At 42.0% G+C, this 24,351-nt stretch overlaps 1 protein-coding gene across 13 annotated transcripts in view; it reads right to left on the reverse strand.

The window, feature by feature from the left end:
- The window catches only part of RAPGEF4 (Rap guanine nucleotide exchange factor 4), a 310,512-nt gene that overhangs the window by 232,127 nt on the left and 54,034 nt on the right, over positions 1-24,351 (reverse strand). For 11 of the 13 annotated variants that reach the window (XR_012123693.1, XR_012123694.1, XR_012123696.1 and 8 more), the window contains one exon: positions 3,384-3,530. The exons of the other annotated variants lie outside the window; for them this stretch is intronic. Coding sequence is in view for 7 of the 11 variants with exons in the window: in XM_073218682.1 (XP_073074783.1) it covers positions 3,384-3,530 (147 nt within the window). In the remaining 4 variants the exon portion in view is untranslated. The remainder of the gene's footprint in view (positions 1-3,383; positions 3,531-24,351) is intronic. 13 annotated transcript variants of the gene reach the window in all.

The raw sequence follows: 24,351 nt of genomic DNA on the forward strand, positions 1-24,351 counted from the left end.
ATTCTTTGTTCCCTTTGGGTGGCATCAGGACACAGGTAAGGAGACAAAGCTAAGTATGGGGGTGTCTGCTATACAATGGGTCCACCATGACATTGCGTAAAAGTAAGCAGTCAAACGAGATGAATATACAATTTAGACCCATGATTCAGATTATCTAATTTTTACTATTCAAACCTATATCCTAACACACAGCTCCTTAGCTTGCCAGTGAAAGAGGCATTATCCATCTTACCTTTGTGTGCCTTCCTCCTGCTATCTCACAATTCAGTGAGGCTTCTACCTGATTTCCTGAATCTATGTAATCCTTCCCTACATAATCCTGCCCTTCAGATATTTGGCTAACGGACCTAACTTGGATTTCAGCTAATAATATGAGCCTGGGTTAGTTTTGTTAACAGATTATTATTTGCCAGTGTAATGAATGGCTAAATTATAAACTCTATTATCTGATAAAATCAAGGACTAGGTTTCCTGGTTATCAGTTATTTTGCTAGCAGAGTAGTGATACATATGTTATAAATGGATTACCCATATTCCAAGAATAGAAATAAAATTTATTTAGTGATAATGATACATTACACTTGAAATAGTATTACTGACTTGTGAGTTTATTTTCTGACTCTTCCAAGTAGAACAAAAGCCCTGACCCAAAAAGCAGGCACTCCGCTGGCAGTCTCCACTGCCATAGCTATGTCTGACTCACTGGGAATGCTCGATACTTATGTGTTGGAAAACTGAACAATAGAATAAACATAAGCGAATCTTTTTTATTCAGAAGTTATTTTTAGTTTTATGATTTCTTGGGATTATCATGTACTATATATACACAAGTGTGTCCATTAATAAAGTTCTGACTAACATGGATTGCTAGATAATGGAGTTCCTTGCATTTTCAGTTTAGCCAGTTAAAATGTTGATTGAGCACCTAATTTGCACTGTGTGCTTAGCTGCATGAACAGGAAACTAAAATGAGCATCTGACTAATCTTTTTCTCACTAGGAGGTTCCATCTCTTACCTGTAAAATAAAAAGATCAGACTAAAAACTCTATCCATCCTTTAAGATCACTAACTCTCAGCCAGGAAAGATCAGTAATCATCCTCTGAGGTTACAAGTGAGGGCTTGGACCCACAGAGCTGCAAAATCATGTGGCAGCGTTGGGGATACCAAGGACCAGCCTCAATACTGACACCTTCATTTAGTAATTTTCCTCTAAGGGAAATATCTGTGAAAATAGGCCTAAAATGAACTCAGATAAAATCTAACCAAGGGATCCAACTAATCAAACTAATGTATCACCAATAGAGATGTACTCAGTATCACTTTTGACATTTTCTTGCCCAAAATGTTAGACTTGATCTAATCAAACTTTTAGTTCTCACTTCAATTTACAGGAAACCCTGGGGTAGGGGTACAAAAAAGATACCATGAGACAACAATCAAACAAATCTTGAATTTGGGAGAAACTGACTTGGCCTTTTTAACAAGTCAGCCAGTACCTCAGAGAGAGAAACAGAGTAGAGACAAAGGGTGTTGGGGAGAGAGAGAGAGAGACTGGCAGATACAACAGGCAAATGTAAGACATGGTTCTTTATTTGAGCCTGGTTTGAAATAAAACAGATATGATATTTATGGAATAAATAAATATTTATTTGTGGATGTTTGTGAGGAAACTTGAACTGTGGAAGGGATATTAGATATTAGGATATTATCTTTAGTCTTGCAGGTGAAATAATGGAATTATGGGTATATAGCAGGATATTCTAATTTTTTGGAGCTATAACTAAACATCATGATGTCTGTTGTTTATATTAAAGTAGTTCAGCAAAAAACAAAGATGAAACCCATATGGCTATATGTTAGTGATTGCTGGACTAAGTAGGTATACGAATGTGCATTGTATTATCTTTTTCAATTTTCTGTATGTTTGAAAAATGTTTTAATAATAGATTTTTTTTTTAATGCTCACTGGTTGCAACTTCTCAGGACCTTCCTTCACAGTACTGAGAGCTTCTAATTAAAATAAACTTAAATATTTCCACAAACCATCCTCAATCAGCAACTTGAATAAGTCACACACAAAAGCAGTTATAATGACATATATCACAGGTAGGAATCATTTCTGTTCTTAAAACAGTTATCCAAATTTTCTTTTTGGAACAGACTTTTCAGTTTACCTTTTAAAATAAAAGATGGAACAAATGGCTTATTTCCCTCAAGCGTGGCCCCTTTTAATTGACAGAAAACCTCTCCACACACACCTCGTGCAAACCTGCATTAGTTCTGCCTTCCTAAAACTAGGCTTTGTCTCTGAACTTTGCAGAGCAGTTGGAGCTCTTTAATATTTTCTAAGAGGAACATTTCAAACAAGTAACCCTGCAATTTATTCACTACTACCAAGAATAAAAGTAACAGGTTTCACCACCAAGGCCTTCCAAGGCTTTGCAGGATTTTTAAGCCAAAGCATCGCTCATTCACCTGCAGGTCTGCTCCCTTAGTGCATCTGTCATTTATTTGTCTCTGGAGGAAACTATTTGATTACACAAAATTCTTTCAGATCAAGTCTGGAATCTTGGCCACACTGGGACAAGTGGTGGCCTGCAGCCCGATGGGCTAACACTTGGACACACTGAGCCAAGGACATGCATGAGGAATGACCGCAGGCTCCTGTGAGAAGCTTGAAGGACTGAAAAGGAATGAGTGAAAAAAATGCAAGGTTTAGTGGGCCTTTCTAAGTGCTCCATTTGCCATTACTGCTTCTAAGATGAATTACTCCCTGGACTTCCTGTAAATGAGCGCACAGCTCTGAGGGGCTCCGGGAAGCAGCGGGAAATGCAAAAGCCACCAGGACCGGCTGTATCCACCCACTGCTGTGCCACCTCTGCATTCTGAAGTTGGCAAGTACCCAGATGCCTTTATGTCCTTCATTTCCTATACTTTATTACAGGCACTTCATTTTAAAAAGCATTTAAATGAAGCAGATGTTAACCCCACTCATTCCACTGTACCAGAGAACATGTCAGTGATGATTTTTAAAATGTAAAAGAAAATGTCAAAGTATTTTGTTCCCTGGTTAAGAATACATCTGTGGAATAGGAGGGAGGAAATACATAAAACACTCTGTGGTCATTCAAGAAATAATTACAAGGTATGTCAAACTACAGAAAATTGAGCAAGCACTAAATTAAAAAAAAAAGTGGGGGGAATGTCTTGTGTCAAATGGCTTTTTCACTCACTCATTTCAAAAACAAGTTATTAAAATTAAATTCCATCCACTGGCTCAGAAGAGTACACATTAAGGCTTGACTGTAATGCCATTGTCCGTGGGCGGCCCCTTTTCCTTTCTGCAGCTACATTAATTGACAGAGAAGCCCCGGGGCTCACCTCCCAGAGAGCCTTGAAGTCCTTCTGCTCGACGCGGAGCAGCTCGCTGCTCTCTCTGGTGACAATGGTCGCATGGCGGGGCGTGTTGTCCAGGATGGACTCTCCGAAGGCTGTCCCCATCCCCAGAGTACAGATGGTCACTGCGTCCTGAGAATCCCAAAAGCTAGCCATTAGAAAATGAAACATTGAACCAACAGGTGAGTTGTCTTTTCTACGAATTGAAGTATAATTTGTACACAGTACAACACTCAGCCGCACAGTCCAACAGGTTCTGAGAAATGCAGACCCCAAGTCAAGACCCGGAACATTCTTCTCACCCACAAAAGTTCCCTCACACTCTTTTCCAGTCAAGACCCTCTTTTTAGAGGTAACCTGTGTTCTGATTATTCCTGTCACCCTAAAGGAGTTTTGCTAGTTTTAGAAAGGCATGTAAAAAGACATGCCCCCTTTGGTATCTGGCTCCTTTTGCTCAACATAAAGTCTGTAGATTCATCCATTTTGTGGATGATCAGTAGTTTTTTTCCTTTTACTGACCAGTAATTTTCCATCACATGGACATGCCACAGTTTTCTTATCCATTGTCCTATTGGTGACCATGTAGGTTGTTTCTGGTTCGGGGATATCATAAGTAAAGCTGCTAGCAATAATCTTGTGCAAGTCTTTTTGTAGACAGGGTTATCTGTTTAAATGAATACTGTCTGCTTTAAGAGAAAAACAGGGGAAATACTTTGAAAATGAAATGAGTTTTTTCAATGAGAGGATGCAGTTACAATATTTAAATAGGAAACAGGAAAAGGGATGGATGCTGTTATGTCAGGCTGCCTTGAAGAGAGGAGGGAACTGAGGGCCAGGCTAGTTGATGAACACGGCCCTAGTTCACACAGACGATGAATAATTCAGTGAGATTCTAACCAGGGCTGTTTTACTAGAGTTTCTGAGTTTCTGTATCATGCTGCCTCCTGCAGCCACAACAGAGTAAAAACAGCATCAGATGAAGTACAGTGTGGCTCAAAATATTGCAAATCAATGATTTGAAAGTTTTGTGAGTTGTTCTAAGAAAGTAATTTCCTCTCTGCATGCAACATTGATGATAATTACTTGTATTTAATCCTAGCTAGTTTCAAATAATGCCAATAGCCACTCAAAATCACCTGGACATTTAATTTTGCAGACCATTATCAACTAAGGGAGATACACAAGGGTAATCCTCTATGTTAGAAAGCACAGTTTTCCTTTCATACATCTAATACATGGTAGTAGGTAAATGTTATTAAGATCAAGTTAGTGACTCTGTAGCCACATTACTAAGACAAATGTCCATAAGAATCCAGTTCCTTGAACCGTGGCAAATTGCTTCTGCACAGATATTACCATATAAAATTGTGTTCAGGAAAATAAAATCAATAATATCTCAGAAAGGAATGAAAGAGATATTACATGTCAGAGGGAATTGTTAACAAAACCTACTAATAAATATTCCGGAAAGGCACTGGTAAACAAATTCAGTGCAAAAAAATATATCCAGAAGTGAAATATCAATACTCAGCAAGCTGGGTAACTCTGAGTAATTTTCAAATTCTAGTAAAGACAAAATGGATTATGACAAATCACAGCCTTTCACAAATTCTCTAGAACATCATGTTCCCTTGAGAATCCCACCAGCTTACTTCATTTTTTTATCATCTGAAGCCTTCAGAAAGAATTCTTTTGCCTAATTTGTACTTTCTAGTATAAAATTCTACTTTGAAACTTGACAGAAATGGGCCACAAATATTACGCCTGTCACTATCCACAAAGCCTAAATATCTAAAGTTATCCACAAAGTATAATGAAAAAGTAACTATGAAGGTCTGTAAACATCTGAAGTTATCCACAAAGTATAATGAAAAACAACTATGAAGATCTGTTCTCCATGAGCTAGTTGCAGACTGTTAGGGATAAACAGTCTTCTCCTTTCTCACCTCCTCTCCCTGACATAGGTAGCGTGTCACCAAAAGGTATACAATGAAAGACATAGGCTGTGAAAGTCCCATGAGCCAGTCTTCTTGCTACTGAACAGGTCTTGTAAAAAAGACAAAAGATTGAAATTATCCTTGGATTTCCCCTGGAGAGCTTAGCATTACCCATGCATACCACACTGAACAAAGCTTAGTCCTGTTATGTTGCCCAGTGCCCTTCTCAGTGTCCCAGCAACAGGACCCCTGTAAGGGGACGTAGCCTGCTTTGGCCGTGGAATCAAGCAACTCATGTCCAGTATCCCACACTCTCCCACCAGACTGAGTATGGGGTCCGCCCTTCTCTCATTTCTTCCTTCATACCTGATCCTCCCAAATTTAAGAACAGGGATTCACAAATACAAGACATGATCTTGAAACTAGGACTGTAAAACCTCAAGTAGAAGGAGGTTTACTTGCAAGTTCAAACCTTACTTTCAGCAAAGTTAGATTATTTTTAGGACAAATAAACTTAGAAATCTGAATGGATATGGCAAGTATGGATTGGGTACTGGGACAACTGTGCACAGGAAAGAAGGTCCTCACAAGAACATTTTCACTCTAAAGATTAATCACTATCTTTAAAGTCAATGAATCCCAGAGTCCTTGCAGTGTGCTTAGAAGATAATCATCAAATAAAGAAATTTACAATCAAATGTTCTCTCATTTAGCAGAACCAACATTGTTGCCTAGTACACAGGTTGGAAGGCAGGGTAAACGCGAGCAGGACTCTGTGCCGACACTGACGTCTAATAGGATCCCTCCAGCCCGAGTTTCAAGCTGGAACCCCGGGACATATGCTTAGTGCACGCCTTTGCCTTTCGCTGAAAATGTCCATTTCTGAATGTAATATTACTATTTCTTTTAGGCTTACATACTCCAGAGATCTGCTCATGCCTCAATACTTTTTAATAGAGACTATTCAGACTTTCTTTTCTGCTCATTTGCAGATTAATGTTCAGAAAGGCCACCTGAAAGAAAATATTTACAGCGACTAGAGACTGAAGAAGGCAAACAGCACCTACTCAGGGAATATGAAGTATTAACAAGAGTGAAGGAATGCCCTATTTTGTGATAAAATGGCAGTTTATTTTAAGGACTTTCAAATAGGAAAAGAAGATTTAAAAACTTGAATGTCTTCAATATATGAAGGTGGGTTTAGCAGATGCTGCTGGGGTCCTACCAGAGTCCCCCCACCAACCCCCTTACCCCACCTCTCCCTGGAAAGGCACGTGCAGCTTTCGGGACAGTTGCCATACACACCTATGGCTTCCTCTCTTGGGCACCTTCATCATTCCACCTGAGGGCAGAGTGCTGGGCAGTTAATGCCTGTAAAATGCAACCTCCCCCAACGAGGTACGACAGGATCCAGACCCTTCACAGCTTCTCAGAAGGTCCCTGAAGGAGTGAGCCCAGTCACCCACCATGGAAATCTTCCTCTCAACAAACTTTTATAGGCTTTTCTTCCTTCCTTGTCTCACTTCCCCATTTGCTTACAGTGCTTCCTGGGATCAACTCCAAAAAAACCACTTGCAGCAAAATCCTTGTCTCCACATCTGGTAAACCCCAAACAAGAGAATGGGTTAAGCCAACATGGCCAGGAGTCCTGAGTTACACTGAGACCTCTGGAGAGATACTGGGTCGAACCAGCATTCCCCAAAGGATGTCTGTAATAGGGACAGAGACCAGCTTACCCCTTACTGCACGGCATCACACATAAGGGCAGTATCGCTTGGGTGACACACATGGGAAGACCTCGTCGTGTTCGTAAAGTGTACTGGGTCTCTGAGACCAGTTCTACTATGTAACTAGAGATGATGGACTCTCAAAAAAAGAATTACCCATGGCATGTCACTGACACGCCATCTAGTTTCTCCCGCCAACCTGATCTGGCTTTCTCTCATCTCTCAGTCTACCTGATCACTCCACCTCCTACCCTCTAAAAACACTTACTTACACACTGACCCTTAATAATACACTTCCTACTGTGCATCAGTGTACATGTGGATCCCCACGGGTGTGAGTGGAGCACTGTGCTGTGCACTGAGCCAGGTGTCTTGACTATGATGCCTCATTCACTCCCCACAACAGTTAAATGAGATAATGTATTTCAACTGCTTTGCACAATGCCTGACTCAAAAGTGCTTAAGAAATTATGGATATTCTTATTGACCATAGTATTAAAACAATCCTGTAACATCAGTATTATTATTATTGCTATTTTATAGGTTGAGGACAATCAGGCTCAAAGATACTCAGGAATTTGCCCCAAAATGGCTAAAGTTGAGACAAGAAAGTAGTGATTGTAATTACCCCTCCATATACCTCTTCAGTCATATGAAAATGTAACTCCTCAAAGCTCAGGAGGAAAATCACTTATAATAATTAAATCCATACAGGTTCTTTTTTCAATCAGCCTATCTATATATTTATTGAAAACCGAATATGTCACCATCACCAGGAAAATAGAAAACATTTGGTATTGCTTCCCCTCTAACCTTCCAATCCAATACTGGGGTCCACTTGACTCTCACCTAGAGGATCTAGTCCATTCCAGGCTGAGGCAGCAATCCTCTGACTCATTAGGAGAAATGTAAGCAATCCTAGGCCGGAAACTAAAGTCACATTAGTATATCCGTCTTTCTTACTCTGATCGTAGTTCTAATAATGAAGCTCCTACTTCAGTTGGAGAAGTTGAGTTTCTGTCTTTCTGCAACTCTGCCTTGATAACCTGCCTGATATCCTAATTTTTCTGCAGACGGCCCGTCACCTTGTTCTGACGACCTCCCTGAGCACAGGCCCTCAGGCATCCTTCTGTCACCAGGCCTCTCCATCAGCCCTCCTGGCCGCCCACTTCCATCACTGGGGCTGCTGCCTGCCTGCCTGCCCATCAGTAAGCCACATCCTAACATGTCACCCCTTGAGACCTGCCGGGGCCTCACCATGCTGGCCCAGGGGCTGTGCTGCTCCGACGTTCATCTTGCTCCCCACCTCCTGCCGGCATTGCTGCAACACATCCTCCAGATGGCTCCACCTCCAGCCCGGGCACCCCCAGTTCACAGCTGCTTCTCGGCCCAGCGAAGCACTCACTGAAGTCATGAACGATACCTTGGCACAGTATGCGTTTCAGTAGGAGAGGAACGGTCTGGTTAGCTCTGAGCATAAAAGCTGATACTTGGTAAGTTAACAAGGATGTCAACAAAGCTGCCCCGATGGAAGACAAGGAGCACACCCGGAGATGCCCGGGGTCAGGACAGCCCCTGCCAAGCAGCACAGCCGTCAGGAGGCAGCACAGTAAGAAGAGCGCTGGCCTTGCAGACCCAGATCCCCAACTCTGCTCTGACAGCCACCAGCCCTGTGGCTTTGGAGAATGCTTCCTGGAGCCTCAGCATCATCGTTTGTGAAATGGCCCCAATCTTTCTTTTGAGATAATTAGTAGGAATCAATATAAATTAAATAATATACAGGAAGAGCTCTGTATGGTTTCTAGCACACAGTACATACTCCATAAATAATGGAAAATATGATTTCTGATTTGGCTATATTTATATGCATATATAGGTCATCTACATTTCTAACAAATTATAGTTTTGATTATTTAAATAATAGAATCCCTATATTCAGGTTTTGTTAATCTTCAATTAACAATAGCTTTCCAACACTTAAATTCTCAGTCTCTCTGTCCCCCGGTATGGATGTCAAGCGGTCTGAATGATCTAAAAAACAGTTCAGCTCTCTGGGGGAGCTTGTATTCAATGGAACCCTTCTGATGAATCCTGCTGTAAGTCAAAGAATCCTTTTCACTGCTACAATTGCCCCTTATTTTATCTGCTTTGTGCATCTGATTTATGGTATACTGGGTTTTCTTAAAGCAGACTTTCTTGTATAAGGCATTTTATTTGTTTCATTATAAATATAGCTACAGTGTGAAAATGGAAACACTGTGAAAAAAGCCAATGGTTATGTGTCACTGATAGCCAAGCTAATAAACATGTGCCTATAAGCAACCCCTGAAATCTAACTTACACAAGTTACAAATAGCCTGATGAAATTGAAAATACCTAACCATCAGTAAAATAGACATAAGAATTCTCTGTGGTAAGTATACCAAGATTATTTTTTTAATTGTCCTGTAACTTCAAGGGGTATGCGTGTTTAACTCACTTCCATATTAATGACTCAAGAAGTTTATTGGCTCACAGCATATTTACTGTTTTTTGAGTTAACATCAAAGAACAAACTGGTCTTTTGATTGCATAAACCCCAAATTGTAAATTCGTACAAAGCAAATATGTTTACAATTTTTATTTTAGAACTATAGGCAATACTTGCCTTTAAGTGCTTGGGTTTATTTCATGAGCTTGATTTTAGTACTGGAATTCACTGCTCTAAAAAAAATAAAAGTTTAATGGAACCTCATCTTTGAATTTGTCCAAGACATTAGTATGTGCTGTCTAAAAGGATTTATTGCCAAGCACAAAAACAAAAACACTTTTAAGTCTAATTGTTTTTTCCTAACAAACAGCAAAGACAAGTTTTGTTACTTTTACAGCACTTCTCTAGAATCAGGTGACACAGCTGAACAAGATCAGGCAAGCCGGCTGGGGCTGCGGGAAGGCTTGCTGGGCATGAACTAGCGCTAGCGTTCTCGTAACCGAATCAGGCAGGCCAGCCCCAAGTTCAGCGGAAAGCCGGTCTGTCTTGCATCGCGGCTCCGTCTTGCATCCACTCGAATGAAGAATTTCATGGCAACAAAACTAAATATAGAATGCAGGTGCATGGTGCAGACTGGGAAATAAACTCCTGGTCGATCCCTAACAAATGGCACGCCCTCGACAGAGACAAATAGTAAGACATTACAAACAACCACTGCAGATTTGGCACCTTTCACGTATTAAAGGCCCTATAAATGTGTTCAGGAAACGTTTCCTCATGATGGCAACGTTCTCTGTCTGAAAATAATCTGACTTATTGGAAGAATCAGACTGGCAAAGGCAGGAAGATAGAGAAAGAGAGATCCACATGATGGAGAAACATGCCTGTCTTCAAATTCTATCAACAAAAATGCAACACTTAAAACCATCTCTGGCATGGAGACAAAGAGAGAGTAAATAAAAGCACTTTTTACTTTGGGGGAATACCAGTAAAGACTGTTTTCCAAACCTGCGTTAAAAGTTGCCAGAGATTTTCACAGAGACAGATGAGAGGATGGATAAAGTGCAAATACCAAATGCAGCCCAGCTTCTGTGATCACACGAAATGGCTGAACAATATTGCTAAACTTGCCATTTCACACCGAGTACGTTTCCTGCTTTTTCTATGCTAGCACTGCCCTCTTGTGATAAATCAGCAGCATTGCAGGGGTTGCAACCGATGGCTTTCCACTCTAGGCTACTAATTTTTCTTTCTGGAAACAGTAAGAGAAACTCATTTCAGGTTGGAACTATTATCCCCAACTTATAGGTAAGACCCACAGCAAATTAAGGTCAGGGAGGATTTCAAAAGAGATCTGGTTTTAACCACTGTGTGTTGCATTTAAATAAGCATCTGTTATAAGAATACAGAAGTTTTATGAATTCATACCCTGTCCCAGTCTCTATGTTGCAGCATGAGCTTCTATTCACTCAGTAAACATCAGAAATTCTTTCATAAGACTGGAATACTATATTTTTTTGCTGTAAAAATTAAGTTGAAACCTTAAATATTTCTAGGATTTAAATACTTAACATGCCCCAAAGGTCCTTCATCTGTAAAATCTGCAAAAAAAAAAAAAAATACCTTGTCTCTGTCTAAACACACACACACCCACACACACACACACACACACACACAGAGTTCGGTATTGTTGTCTGATATAGTGTGGTTTATTTCTTGTTCCAATGTTCACTTCTCATGCTAGATATCCATCTAAATATTAATGAGAAAAGAGTATACCCATAGTATTATTCATTCCAATGGGAATGATGTAAAATCTCTAACTTTTAGCACATTAAGTTAAATAGATACCCAAGACAGGCAGGTGCTTAAGCACAAGAGTTCAGCTGTGAGTATCTGAAGGTGCATGAGTCCTGGCTGTTAGCTTAGGTAAGAGACTGAGGGTGGGGACAGGTATCACAGGGAACCAAAGGATTAATCTTTGATAGAATCTGTGCTGCCAAGTGTTTATCTATGGGAGCAGGTGAACCAGCTGGACCCCGTGGGATGAAGTGGCCTGTGGGCCAGCCCCCTCTAAGTATCATGGGGTAGGACAAAGAATGGTCTAGGCGGGAGAAGTGTCTGGAAGCTGGCAGAGGTGCCTCTGAACAATTACACAGGGTCACGATGAGAAGGAAGTTGGTTTTGTTTTATGAAGTAGTGGTATCAATATGATATAAAGGAAGATACTTCCAAGGATAGCAGTCTCTCAGAGTTCATCAAAATAATAGGAACAGAATAGTCTATGTATTTCCCAGAATTCTTAGCAAAAACCCAGGTTTAAGGCAGTAAGAAAAGAAAGGAGAACAAAGCACACCAGCTCCTCAGGGATGGACTGATGGGGAGGCCCTTACCCTCTCCTTGCCCACAGGCTTGAGGACTTGCACAGGGGAGATGCAGCCAAATGGAAGGCAGGGAAGCAGAACAGTTTGACTCCCTCTTCCAGGCAGAGCCTCACTGTGTGAGAGGGAGAGGAGTCACTTCCCACCAGCCCTTGGCAGCATTTTGTACCAAGGTGTTCTGAGCCAGGGGCCAACCCACGAGATGAGGAGGCCTCCCACCAACTCGTGCCGCCCCAGCTGGCAGACCTGTGACTCCTGACTGCCCGGGCGGGCGACCTGCAGCGACACGGGGAGGTGAGCCAACTGGCCCCCACAGCCCAGGGGCTTTTGTTCTCCATTCTCCCCTCCCAGGAAAGGGTCTGAAGTTTATATTACCACTCACCAGAGTGTTTATATTTTAATATTTCTCCCAAATGTAAAATTGATGGCTTTCTTTTTAAGAATCTTAGGCATCAGTGATCTGAGAGGCAAAGAAGGACCCACACACCACCGTCACCACCCCCGCCATGGACACTGGAGGCACTTGGGAGCACACACCCTTTCCAGAGCCCTTAACTGGCCCCCAGGCCAAGGGGCACACATGCTGACCCACACCAAGGACCAGAACTGAGCACGCTGGCCTGGGCGAGGAAATCATGGAGACTTCCAGTTCTACGGGCCCCCGCTATGTCATCTTCAGCAGGTCACTCGTCCAGCTGAGGCTTGAGCAAGAAACAACGTGGCTGGGCCTGTACCTGAGAGGGCGGCTCGAGTGAGGGGAAGTGCAATGCTTTGTAAGTGATGTTACTACTACTGTGCTTGTAGAATATCACCAATTAGAGACAAATGTGACCCTCAACCTAGAGTCCAAAGAACCTGCCACACTAATCACACAGAGGGTAAGAAGCTGTGTTGTCTTAAGCCAGTGAGCAAACACATATGAAGGAATGAAGGAAAGGGAGAAAAATTAATATTATATTAAAACAGTCAGGAAGGTAACATGAATTTATGAGCCAAATAAAATATTTATGCCCCATGTATTCTTAAAAGTTATATACATTTGCATCTTCCTATTACCATATAAAATAAATAGAGTGATTCTGTTCACAAAAAAAATTCCATCAAATCAACAATACCTAATAAATGTATGATATAAAAATACTACACCAGAATCTGTGAAGAGCTTTCTTCTCTATCTGTTCCTCATCTCAATCAGTGGCATCACCACCCACCCCTCCATCCAGTTCAGGACCCCCCCTTTCTCTCAACTACCCATATATCCCATCAACACCCATCCTGACCATTTCACCTCTACTAGTACATACCATGCCTCAATCTCCCTCCCTTATCACCCACACTTACCTCTCCCATCCTCTAACCTAGGAGCCTTTGAAGGGATGGACCATGCTCATTTGTGTATCTCCAGATCTAAAAGGTGGTGGAAGGAGGGCCCCTCACCCCTGCACCAGCCCAGCAGAGTGTGAGAAGCAGGCCTTCTCCAAACACCTGCGAGGTGGGCTTGGAGGTGAAAGATGTGGTGCTCTGAGCCGGAATCAGAACTGCAGGAGCATGGCTGCTGGAGCTGCGAGGGAAAAACACCTTCCCACAGGCATTACTCCCTCTAGATGGCACCTGTACAACCATAATGGTCAAGAAATTGAGCCCTAGAATCACAAAGAACTGGCTCTATACCTGATGGCTGTGTGACCTTGGGCAGGTTACTTAACATACAACCTGTAAAATCAAACTAATAACAGCACTTAAAAAGGGAGAGCCCATCAGGCTGTGAACAGCCAGTGAAATAATGGTCAGAAGGTGCTTTTCACATAGCTGTTTGTAGGGGGCGCTCCGTCACCAGTCACTATTCCAGCTCCTACCTTTCTGGCTCCCTGGGGGGCTGAAACTCAGAGATAAGTTTGGAATTTGTCACTACCATCTCGGACTTCTGACTTTCGAATGAGAAGACAGACACGCAGGTAGGCAAAGGAAAGAAGGACAGGCTAACAGGAAACTGCTCTACCCCCTTGTAAAGACTCAGTTGGCGCTGTTACCTCTTTTCCCTTTTGTTAATTCTCTTGGTTTCTTTTAACTTTTCTCCTTTCTCTTTGACTGCCCCCTGCTCACCGTCCTCCCTGGGGGAGCATGAGGAAGAACATGAGGTTTGGAGTATGCCAGATATGAATTCAGACCTTAATTTGGCTGTGCACACCTGTGTGGCCCAGGACAAAGTACCGAATGTCGCCGAGCCCTGTTTTCAAACCCGATTGCAAAATAGGATGTGAATGCCTAAAAACGAGGTCAGCGAATGTCCACGGAACCCACGGCAGGGGGGACCCTGCAAAGGCACTTACGGTGTTGTTCCTGCTCCAGGGATAGGAGTTCCAAACCCCATTTCGATCCCTCTTGGAGTGACTGATGATCAATTTTATGTGTCGACTTGCCTTGCCCATGGTGACCGGTTGTTAAGTCAAACATTAGCCCACATTTTGCTATAAAAGTATTTTTTAGATATGTTTACCATTTATAATCAGTAGACTTTTAGCAAAGCAGACTACCCTTCCAAAGAGGGAATTCTGCTTCCGGACGGCAACATGGAAATTCTGCCTGAGTATCCAGACTTCATCATCGGCTTTCACCTGAATCTCCAGTGCGCCGCTTGTCCTACAAATTTTAAACTTGCCAGCCCCCACAATCACATAAGCCAATTTCTTTAAATAAACCCTGATCCATCTATCTACCCATCTCCTATCTGTACCACTTATCTGGAAAGCCCTGACTTACAGAGTGTACTGCTGATTGGCTAACTATTCACCCTGACTTGGCCACGTTTCTAGTGGGCAGAGACCCAGACAAGCACAGGTAGAAATGGCTTTTTTGTTTCTCCCTCTCATGCAACTTGCCATGGGAGGAGGCTCAGTCACCTTGTTCATTCTCTGCAGCTTCTCCCTCCCATGTGGCTGCAACCACATCTTGCACATCAGAGCGGACTAGACAGCTAGGCCCTCTGTCTGTCTCAGGCTACTCTCTGGAGGGCTGGAGGATACAGAGGAAAAGGTGCTTTCAATTCCTTGTAATACTTAGTAATATGAATCTATTCAGAAAACCCTGGTTGGAAAATGTGAGATGAAGTACATAGAGGAGACAGTTAGCCAGCTTTGGTGTGAGGCTAATACTTAAAACTTAAGAGAAGACCGAGCCCAGCTGAAGGAAGTTCTCTGCATTGGGTTTGAGGTCAAAACCACAGCTAAAATCTAAACTTAAAAGTCTATTAAAATTAAGAAAACCCACAGGTAATAACAAAGTGTTAGTCAGCAATTCTTTGCTAGGACCCCGTGGTGAGAGATAATTAGTTCAGGCCAATATCCTGTGAGCCTCTAGCCAAATACTATTTTAATACCATCAAAACCTCATGCAGCTCATGCATCCGTGTACCAGCACATGGAGGCTGCCACTGCTTGTCGTCCCGCAGGGGCATCTGCTCTGCCTTTACATTCATACTGCCCACCTTCCCTCCCAGTGTTCCCCTTCCTTCTCATCCTCCTCCTCCTTCATTCTCACCTTCCTTCTCCTTGCTCACCCTTCTGTTCTCACTTTTTCCACTTTCTCCACCATTAATGATTCAGGACCACCCAGGAGAGCAGGGAGAATCATCCTGTCGGCCCTGGTCCTCCACACAGCCACGAGGGGAGAGCTGGTGAGCCCCAGGGGCGGTTCTGAGCAAAGGGGCCCGGGGACCCCCCAGGACAGCAGTCTGCAGGCAGGTGTGCGGAGATAAGGGACATGGGATCCTAGGGAAGGATGGCAAACAGCATAGAGAGGGGAGTTGCACATGTCACCATGTTCCTTTTGAGTCGAAGGTGCCCAGCATGGCTGCAAGCCCATGTCAGGGACCTGGCTGCTTGGGTTTTTATCTTGGTTCCTCTCATTTCTAGACACGTTGCCTGGGGCAAAATATTTAACCATTTAGTTGGGGCCTTAGTCTCCTTGTCTGTAAGAGGAGAAGAATCGTGTGACCTATCCCAGAGGGTCGCTGTGAGGAAACAATGCCTGTGGGGCGCTGAGGACACTGCCTCGCACACTGCAGACATCCAGGGACCACTCGCTGTTCCCAGTCCTACTGGGAGGCTGAGGCAGCTCACGAGAATCACCTTAGCCCTCTCTGAGATGCAAGAAAACTGGCGCTGTGACGGAGGGGAAGAGGGGAAGAGGACAGCCCCACCAAAGCTGGGTGGCCCAGGCTCTGGACAGTTTCTAAGGGAAGTGGTGCATAGAAAAAGTACACAGTGGGCCCAGTAGGACTTGGGCTCTGGCCTGAGCCTCTGACCTACCCTGACAATGGGAACAACACAGGCGATTACATTTCAAACTCCACATGTGCACCTCACAAATGATCTTTTGTGATACTTTTCCATTTTTAAGATGCTGGCCTCCCACAACTCCAATATGTACACATTTCTACTAAATTTAAATCTCAAATTTAGTGGGTCACAAGTGTTTCTCACATCCGAAGTATGTTACATATGAAAAAGGCTCGGGAGCACTCTCTTCAGCGTGGTGCTTGGCTGTAGGTTATCTGTCCCTTTAACTGAGTTTTTGCTTTTTCTCAATAATTCTTTCTAATTTTGCAACTACCTATTCTCTTCTCTCAGTTTTTATCTGGATCCTGAGTATGTGGATAGAAAACTTGGACCATTTACACCTTGAGGTGTGAAGACGGTCTTTGGGGACCATCCTTTTGGGAATTGCAGTTCTTTTCTCCGAACAGCAGGGCTCTGCATGTTTAGGCCACGTGGAGGAAAGATGGAGCACGTGTGAAAGGAGTCTCTGGGTCCCATTTTCAATATTCACAAATATTGTGGGGGAAAAGAGAATATGGGTTTTATTTACTAGAATGCTAAGCTCCTCAGAGGTGACTAACGAAAATGAAGGAGGCTGGTACTGCACTTTAACACACACACACACACACACACACACACTATGGGCCCTTCCACATTGAAAAAATGAGGTAGAAAAGTAATGACAGTTTTTAGGGGGACTGTGTCCACCCATTTTCCCTGTGTCACTGGATCTCCTACAAGCCTCACGAAGGGATCACTGCTAGAACAAAGTAAAACCACTATACTAGATGGAGGAACAATCTGAGAGGAAACCTAGGAAGATTTGCTTTTCCTTCCCCTTTCCTCACATTTAACCTCATACAACAGCACTTTATCACACTGCAATCAAATTGTTTGCACTCCTCAATAGATGGCAAGCTCCTAGAAGGCAGGCAATGTGTTCCTGCATCCCGTATTCTAACACCTGGCACCGCACTCACATCAGGGAAGGCATTCAATATATATGTTTGATGAATAACTTAATAAAGGAAATCAACAAACACCTGTTGAACTCCTTTCCATGGGAAAGAAGAAATGAGTTTGAAAATGTTATTTTGATGGCATAAAAGATAAAAACATCATGTGTCTTTAAAAATAATAATAATAGAATGGGTGGGTCCAAGATTATGGCATTGGAAGATCCTCAATGCACCTCCTCCCACAGACACAGTGAATCTACAGCTGCCTAAGGAACACTTCCATCTGAAAAAGACCTGAAAACTAGCTGAACAGCAAATGGCAAAAGGGCCACATCTAGGTGGGTAGGAGAGATAGAGATGCAGTCTCACCAAAAACCTGCTTCTGTGATGGACGTGAGGGACAGACGTGAGGGAACTCATGAATCCAGAACTTCTCCCTGAGGACTGAGGGGTGCAGGCCCCATATTAGGCACCCCAACCCTTGGGCCTTGCAATAGAGACACAAACCCCCAAAACATCCAGCTTTGAAAACCAACTAGCTCACATCCAGGAGACCCAAAGGCTGGAGAGAACTGAGATACTTTTCTTGAAAGAGCTGGCACAAAGACTCACTCATCCCCAGCCCCAGCACAAAACCTGAAGTTTGAAAAGCACCTAAACTATATGTTAAAGAGACTCATTCACTAATCTTAAAGCATCTACCAGAGGGGCAGGGCCTTGTTGGGACTTTCTTCAGGGACAGAGGCAAATGGCATGCAGAAACTGCCATGGACATCTTGGAGGGCCAATCAGCTGCCAACTTAATCTCTGAGTCTTTGCCAGTAAGACCTAAAGTCCAGGATAGTCTTAGTAAGTATCAATTCTTTGCCTTCATTAATCACATGGCAACTCTACCACATCAAGAAGGAAGGCAGGTGGGTGCTCTGCAATGACCAGAAAGTGTGTGCCTCTGCGAAGCAGCCCAAAGACCTGGGCTACGTCTACTTCTACCAAAGAGTGGCCAGCTAAGAGCCTGCCCTGACCCCTTACCAGTGGGGACAGGGGACAGACGACTTGGCATAAGGGATAGGGGTTGCAGGATTGATGTCATCCCCTGTTCTGTACCCTTTTTAGGTCTCCAGCAGCAGGGAAGATGCTAGAGGCCATAGGAGATTGGCCAAGCAAAGTGGGAGAGGGAGGCACTCAGAAACTTTGGGGATAGAACCAGAAGGGGACAGGACAGGACAGCACTTGTCTGTAAGGAGACTTTGCTGCTTCCCCACCCCCCTGAATCCACAGCACTCTGCTTCTCTGTGTAATCCTGCCTGGCCCCTGGTGTGGAGAGGCGCTTGTTTGTGTGAATGTGTGTGGGTGTAGCTTTGTGCAGCCTCTTCCATAGAAGGAGCATCCGTGCCTTCCAATCCCGTTTGTGTTTGCCTGTGTGTGGTCAGACAAGGAGGGATGTGGGGGAGATAGGGATCCCCATTGCCCTCCTGCCTCAGTCCTTCTCCCACCTTGCCTCTTCTCTGTCCTCTGGAAAATGGCAAACTATGCAATGTGAATAAAAGTACAATGGCTAAAAAAAAAAAAAAAAGAAAAGAAATCAAGGTTAAAAAAACAATAGTAAAGATCAGTGAAACTAACAACAGCTGGTTCTTTGAAAAGATAAACAAAATTGACAAGCCTTTAGATATACTCACCAAGAAAAACAGATAGGGCTAAAATAAATAAAATCAGAAATAAAAGAGAAGAAATTATATTTCTGATGCCACAAAAATACAAAGGATGATAAGAGAGTACTATGAACAATTATATGCCAATGAATTGTACAACCTACAAGAAATAGATGAACTCCTAGAAACATACAATCTTCCAAGACTGAATCATCAAGAAATATAAAATGTGAATAAACTTTGCTAGTAAGGAAATTGAGTCAGCAAAGAAAAACCCTGCAACAAGGAAAAACTCATGACCAGACAATTTCACTGGTGAATTCTACCACACATAAAGATTTAATACCTACCTTTCTCAAACTTTCTGAAAAATTGAATAGGAGGGAATGCTTCCAAACTAATTCTACAATGCTAGTGTGACCCTAATATCAAAAAGCAGGCAAAGGATGCCACAAAAAAGGAAAAGTATAGGCCAATATCCCTAAAGAATACAGATGCAAAAATCCGCAAGAAAATAATAGTAAACCATATTCAACAATACATTAAAAGGATCAAACACCATGACCAAGTGGGATTTATTCAAGGGATACAATGATGGTTCAACATCTGCAAACCAATTGCCAGGAAACACCATATTAATAAAATGAAAGATTAAAAATATAAGATCATCTCAAGAGATGCAGTAAAAGCATTTGACAAAATCCAATATCCATTCATGATAAAAACTCTTAACCAAGTAGACATAGAGGGAATATACCTCGACATAATAAAGGCCATATATAGCAAATCCACAGATAACTTCATAAATGGTGAAAAGCTGAAAACTTTTCCTTAAAATCAGGAAGAAGACAAGGATACCCATTCTCATGACTTTTATTCAACGTAGTACTGGAAGTCCTAGCTACAGCAATTAGGCAAGAAAAATAAAAAGCATCCAAATTGAAAGGGAGAAGTAAAACTCACTGTTTGTGGATGACATGCTACTTTATAAAGAAAACCCTAAAGACTCCACCAAAAATTTGTTAGGACTAACAAATGAATTCAGTAAACTTGCAGGATACAAATCAACATACAAAAATCTGATGCATAGTTCTAAAATTCATATGGAACCACCAACAAGCCTGAATAGCAAAAGAAATTCTGAGAAAGAAGAACAAGCTGGATGGATTACACTCCCTGACTTCAAGCTCTACTACAAAGCTACAGTAATGAAAACAATTTAGTACTGACACAAGAACAGAGCCATTGATCAATGGAGCAGAATAGAGACCCCAGATATAAACCCAACCATATAATTAATACATGATAAAGGAGCCATGAATATGCACTGGGGAAATGACAGCCTCTTCAACAACTGGTGTTGGGAAAACTGGACAGCTACCTGCAAGAAAATGAAACGGAATTATTGTCTAACTCCATCCACAAAAGTAAAATTGAGTTCGATCAGAATGTAAGTCATGAAACCATAAAACTCTTAGAAGAAAACATAGGTAAAAATCTCTTGAATGCAAGCATGAGCAATTTTTTCCTGGACACATCTCCTCAGACAAAGGAAACAAAATAAAAAACCAACAAGTGGGACTATATCAAACTAAAAAGCTCCTATATAGCAAAGGACACCATCACCAAAACAAAAAGGCATCCTACAGTATGGGAGAATATATTCATAAATGACTTATCTGATAAGGGTTAACATCCAAAACATATAAAGAACTCATATGCCTCAACACTCAAAAACAAAAATCCTGATTAAAAAGTGGGCAGAGGACCTGAACAGATACTTTTCCAAAGAAGAAACACAAATGGCCAACAGGCACATGAAATCCACACCATTAATCATCAGGGAAATGCAAATTAAAACCACGATGAGATATTACCTCATACCACTCGGAATGGTCACCATCCAAAAGAAAAGAAATCACAAATACTGGCAATGATGCGGAGAAAAGGGAGCTCTCCTACACTGTTGGTGGGAATGTAAATTGGTGCAGCCATTGTAGAAAGCTGTATGGAGGTTCCTCAAAAAACTAAAATAGAAATACCATTTGACCCAGTAATTCCACTCCTAGGAATTTACCTGAGAAAAACGAAATCCCTGATTTGAAAAGATATAGTCCCGCTTATGTTTAACGTCACACTATTTGCAGTAGCCAAGATATGAAACCTAATTGTCCATCAGTAGATGAATGAACAAAGAAGATGTGGTACATATACACAATGGAATATTATTCATCAATAAAGAGGAAAGAAATCCTGCTATTTGCAACAACATGGATGGATCTAGAGTATTATAATCCATGAAATAAGCCAGGTGGAGAAAGACAAATACTGTATAATTTCACTTATTTGTGAAATATAAAAACAAAGCAAAATTAGAAGAAATAAAACAGCAGTAAACTCATAGACACTGAGAAGTGACTAGTGGTTACAAGTGGTTACCATGGAGAGGGTTTGGGGCAGGTGGGGGGAAGGGTGAGGAGGATAAAGGAACACAATAATTTGCAATCACAATATAAGATGGTCATGCGGATGTAGTACAGTATTGGGGAATATAGTGAAAGATTCTGTAACATCTTTCTACATTGATAGTAACGCAGTAGAGGAGGTGAGATTTAATAATATGGGTAATTGTTGAGCCACAGTAGTAATTTGAAACCAAGATAAGATTGTATATCAACCATACTTCATTAAAAAAATTGATGCATTCCTATACATTAACAATCAGAAAGAGAAATTTTTAAAAATCATATTCACAATTGCATAAAAAAAATACCTAGGAATAAATTTAACCAAGAGGGTGAAAGACCTGTATACTTATGACACTGATGAAAGAAACTGAAGAAGAAACTAATAAACAGGAAGATATACCATGTGCATGGATTGGAAGAACTAGAGTTATTCAAATGTCTGTACTACCCAAAGCAATCTACTTATTCAATGCAATACCTATCAAAATTCCAGTGGCATTTTTCACAGAACTAGAATAAACAATACTAAAATTTGTATGGAATCACAAAAGACTCTGAACAGCCAAAACAATTTGGTAAAGAACAAAGCTAGAGGCGTCACACTTCTGATTTCAAACTATATTACAAAGCTACACTAATCAAAACAGTATGGCATTGGAAAAACCAGATACATGGACCAATGAAAGAAAATACAGAGCCCAGAAATACACCTGTGCATATATGATCAATTAATTTATTTCAAAGGAGTCAAGAATATATAATGATGAAAGGACAACCTCTTTAATAAATCGAGATAGGAAAACTGGATAGCCATATGCAAAAGAAGGAAACTAGACTACTGTCTTATACCATACACAAAAATTAACTCAAAATGGATTGAAGACTTGAAAGTAAGACTTGAAACCATAAAACTCCTAGAAGAGAATGTAGGCAACAAGCTCCTTGACATCTATCTTGGCAATGATTTTTTGGATCAGACTCCAGAGCAAAGGCAACAAAGCAAAAATAAATAAGTGAGACTATATCAAGCTAAAAATTATGCACAGTAAAGGAAACAAGCAACAAAATGAAAAGGTAACCTATTGAACTACTGAATGGGAGAAAATATTTATAAATCATATATCCAATAAGGGTTTGGCATCCAAAAAATATAAAGAACTCATACAACTCAACAGCAAAAAAAACAAACAATCTGATTAAAAATGGGCAGGGTATCTAAATACATATTTTTTTCCAAAGAAGACATACAGATGTCCAACAGGCACATGAAAAGATACTCTACATTACTAATCATCAGGGAAATCCAAATCAAAACTGCAATGAAATATCACTTCACACCTGTTAGAAGTGGCTATTTGCAAAAATTCAAGAAATAACAAATACTTAGTGTTGGCAAGGATATGGAGAAAAGAGACCCTTCATGCATGGTTGTTGGGAATGTAAACTGGTACAGCTACTATGGAAAACAGTATTTTCCATATAGAACACTATTTATAATAGCCAAAATATGGAAACAACCTATGTGTCTATCAATGGATGAATGGATAAAGAATATTATCTGGCCATAAAAAAGGAATGAAATCTTGCCATTTGCAACAATGTGGTGAGCCTGGAGGGTACTATGCTAATTGAAATAAGTTAAACAGAGAAAGACTAATGCCATATAATCTCACCTATATGGAGGATCTAAAAAAGCAAAAAAAAAAAAACAAATAAAACAAACAAAGCTCATAGGTTCAGAGAACAAAATGGTGGTTGCCAGGGAGGAGTGGGGTTCTGGGGTGGACAAAATGGGTGAAGGGGGTCAAGATGTACAAAGTTCCAGTTATAAAATAAATACGCTGGGGATGCAATGTACAGCATGGTGACTATAGTCAATAATATTGTAGTGCATATTTGAAAGTTGCTAAGAGAGTAAACCTTAGAAGTTCTCATAACAGTACACCTGAAACTAATATAGTATTATATGTCAAGTATATTTCAGATCTTAAAGATCCTTTAAAAAACATTCTCATGAAGCACCGGGGCGGAGCCAAGATGGCGGCGTGAGTAGAGCAGTGGAAATCTCCTCCCAAAAACACATAGAACTATGAAAATATAACAAAGAAAAATCTTCCTAAAATAGAGACCACAGGACACAGGACAACATCCAGACCACATCCACACCTGCAAGAACCCAGCGCCTTGTGAAGGGGGTAAGATACAAGCCCCAGCCCGGCGGGACCCGAGTGCCCCTCCCCCTGGCTCACGGCGGGTGGAGAGAAACCGGAGCGGTTTTTTTTTTTTTTTTTTTTTGGCGAGCGCTTTTTGGAAGCCTTAGAGGGACGGGCCCCCGTTGCTGGGGAGGCAGGGTGGCGGGACCGGTGAGGAGGTGCCTGGGAACGGCGCCGGAGGACAAAGAATATCCCGCGTTTCTCCCTGCGAGACCTGGGGGCGGGTGCCTGAGACCGGTGCCTGAGGACGGAGGAGGTCGCGCGTTTTTCCCCTTTTTTTTTTTTCTCTTTTGGGCGAGCGCTTTTTGGAAGCCTTGAAGGGACGGGGACCCCAGTGCTAGGGAGGCACGGTGGCGGGACTGGTGAGCGGGTGGCTGGGACCGGCGCCTGAGGACAAAGAATATCCCCCGTTTTTCCCTGCGGGACCGGTGGGCGGGTGCCTGAGACCGGCACTTGAGGACAGAGGAAATCGCGCGTTTTTCCCCTTTTTTTTTTCTCTTTTCTGCGAGTGCTTTTTGGAAGCCTAAAAGGGACAGGGACCCCGGTGCTAGGGAGGCAGGGCAGCGGGACTGGTGAGCGGGTGCGTGGGACCAGTGCCTGAGGACAAAGAATATTGAGCGTTCCTTCCCTGCGGGACCGGTGGGTGGGTGCTTTTTGGAAGCCTTGAAAGGACAGGGACCCTGGTGCTAGGGAGACAGGGCAGCAGGACCAGTGAGCGGGTGCCTGGGACCGGCACCTGAGGACAAAAAAAAAAAAAAAAAAAATCGCTTGTTTTTTCCTTTTTTTTCCTTTTTTTTTTTTCTCTTTCTTTCTGTTCCCTCTCTCATTGT

This window comes from Manis javanica, chromosome 12 (assembly GCF_040802235.1).
Source record: "Manis javanica isolate MJ-LG chromosome 12, MJ_LKY, whole genome shotgun sequence".
In the NCBI taxonomy this organism is placed as follows: domain Eukaryota; kingdom Metazoa; phylum Chordata; class Mammalia; order Pholidota; family Manidae; genus Manis; species Manis javanica.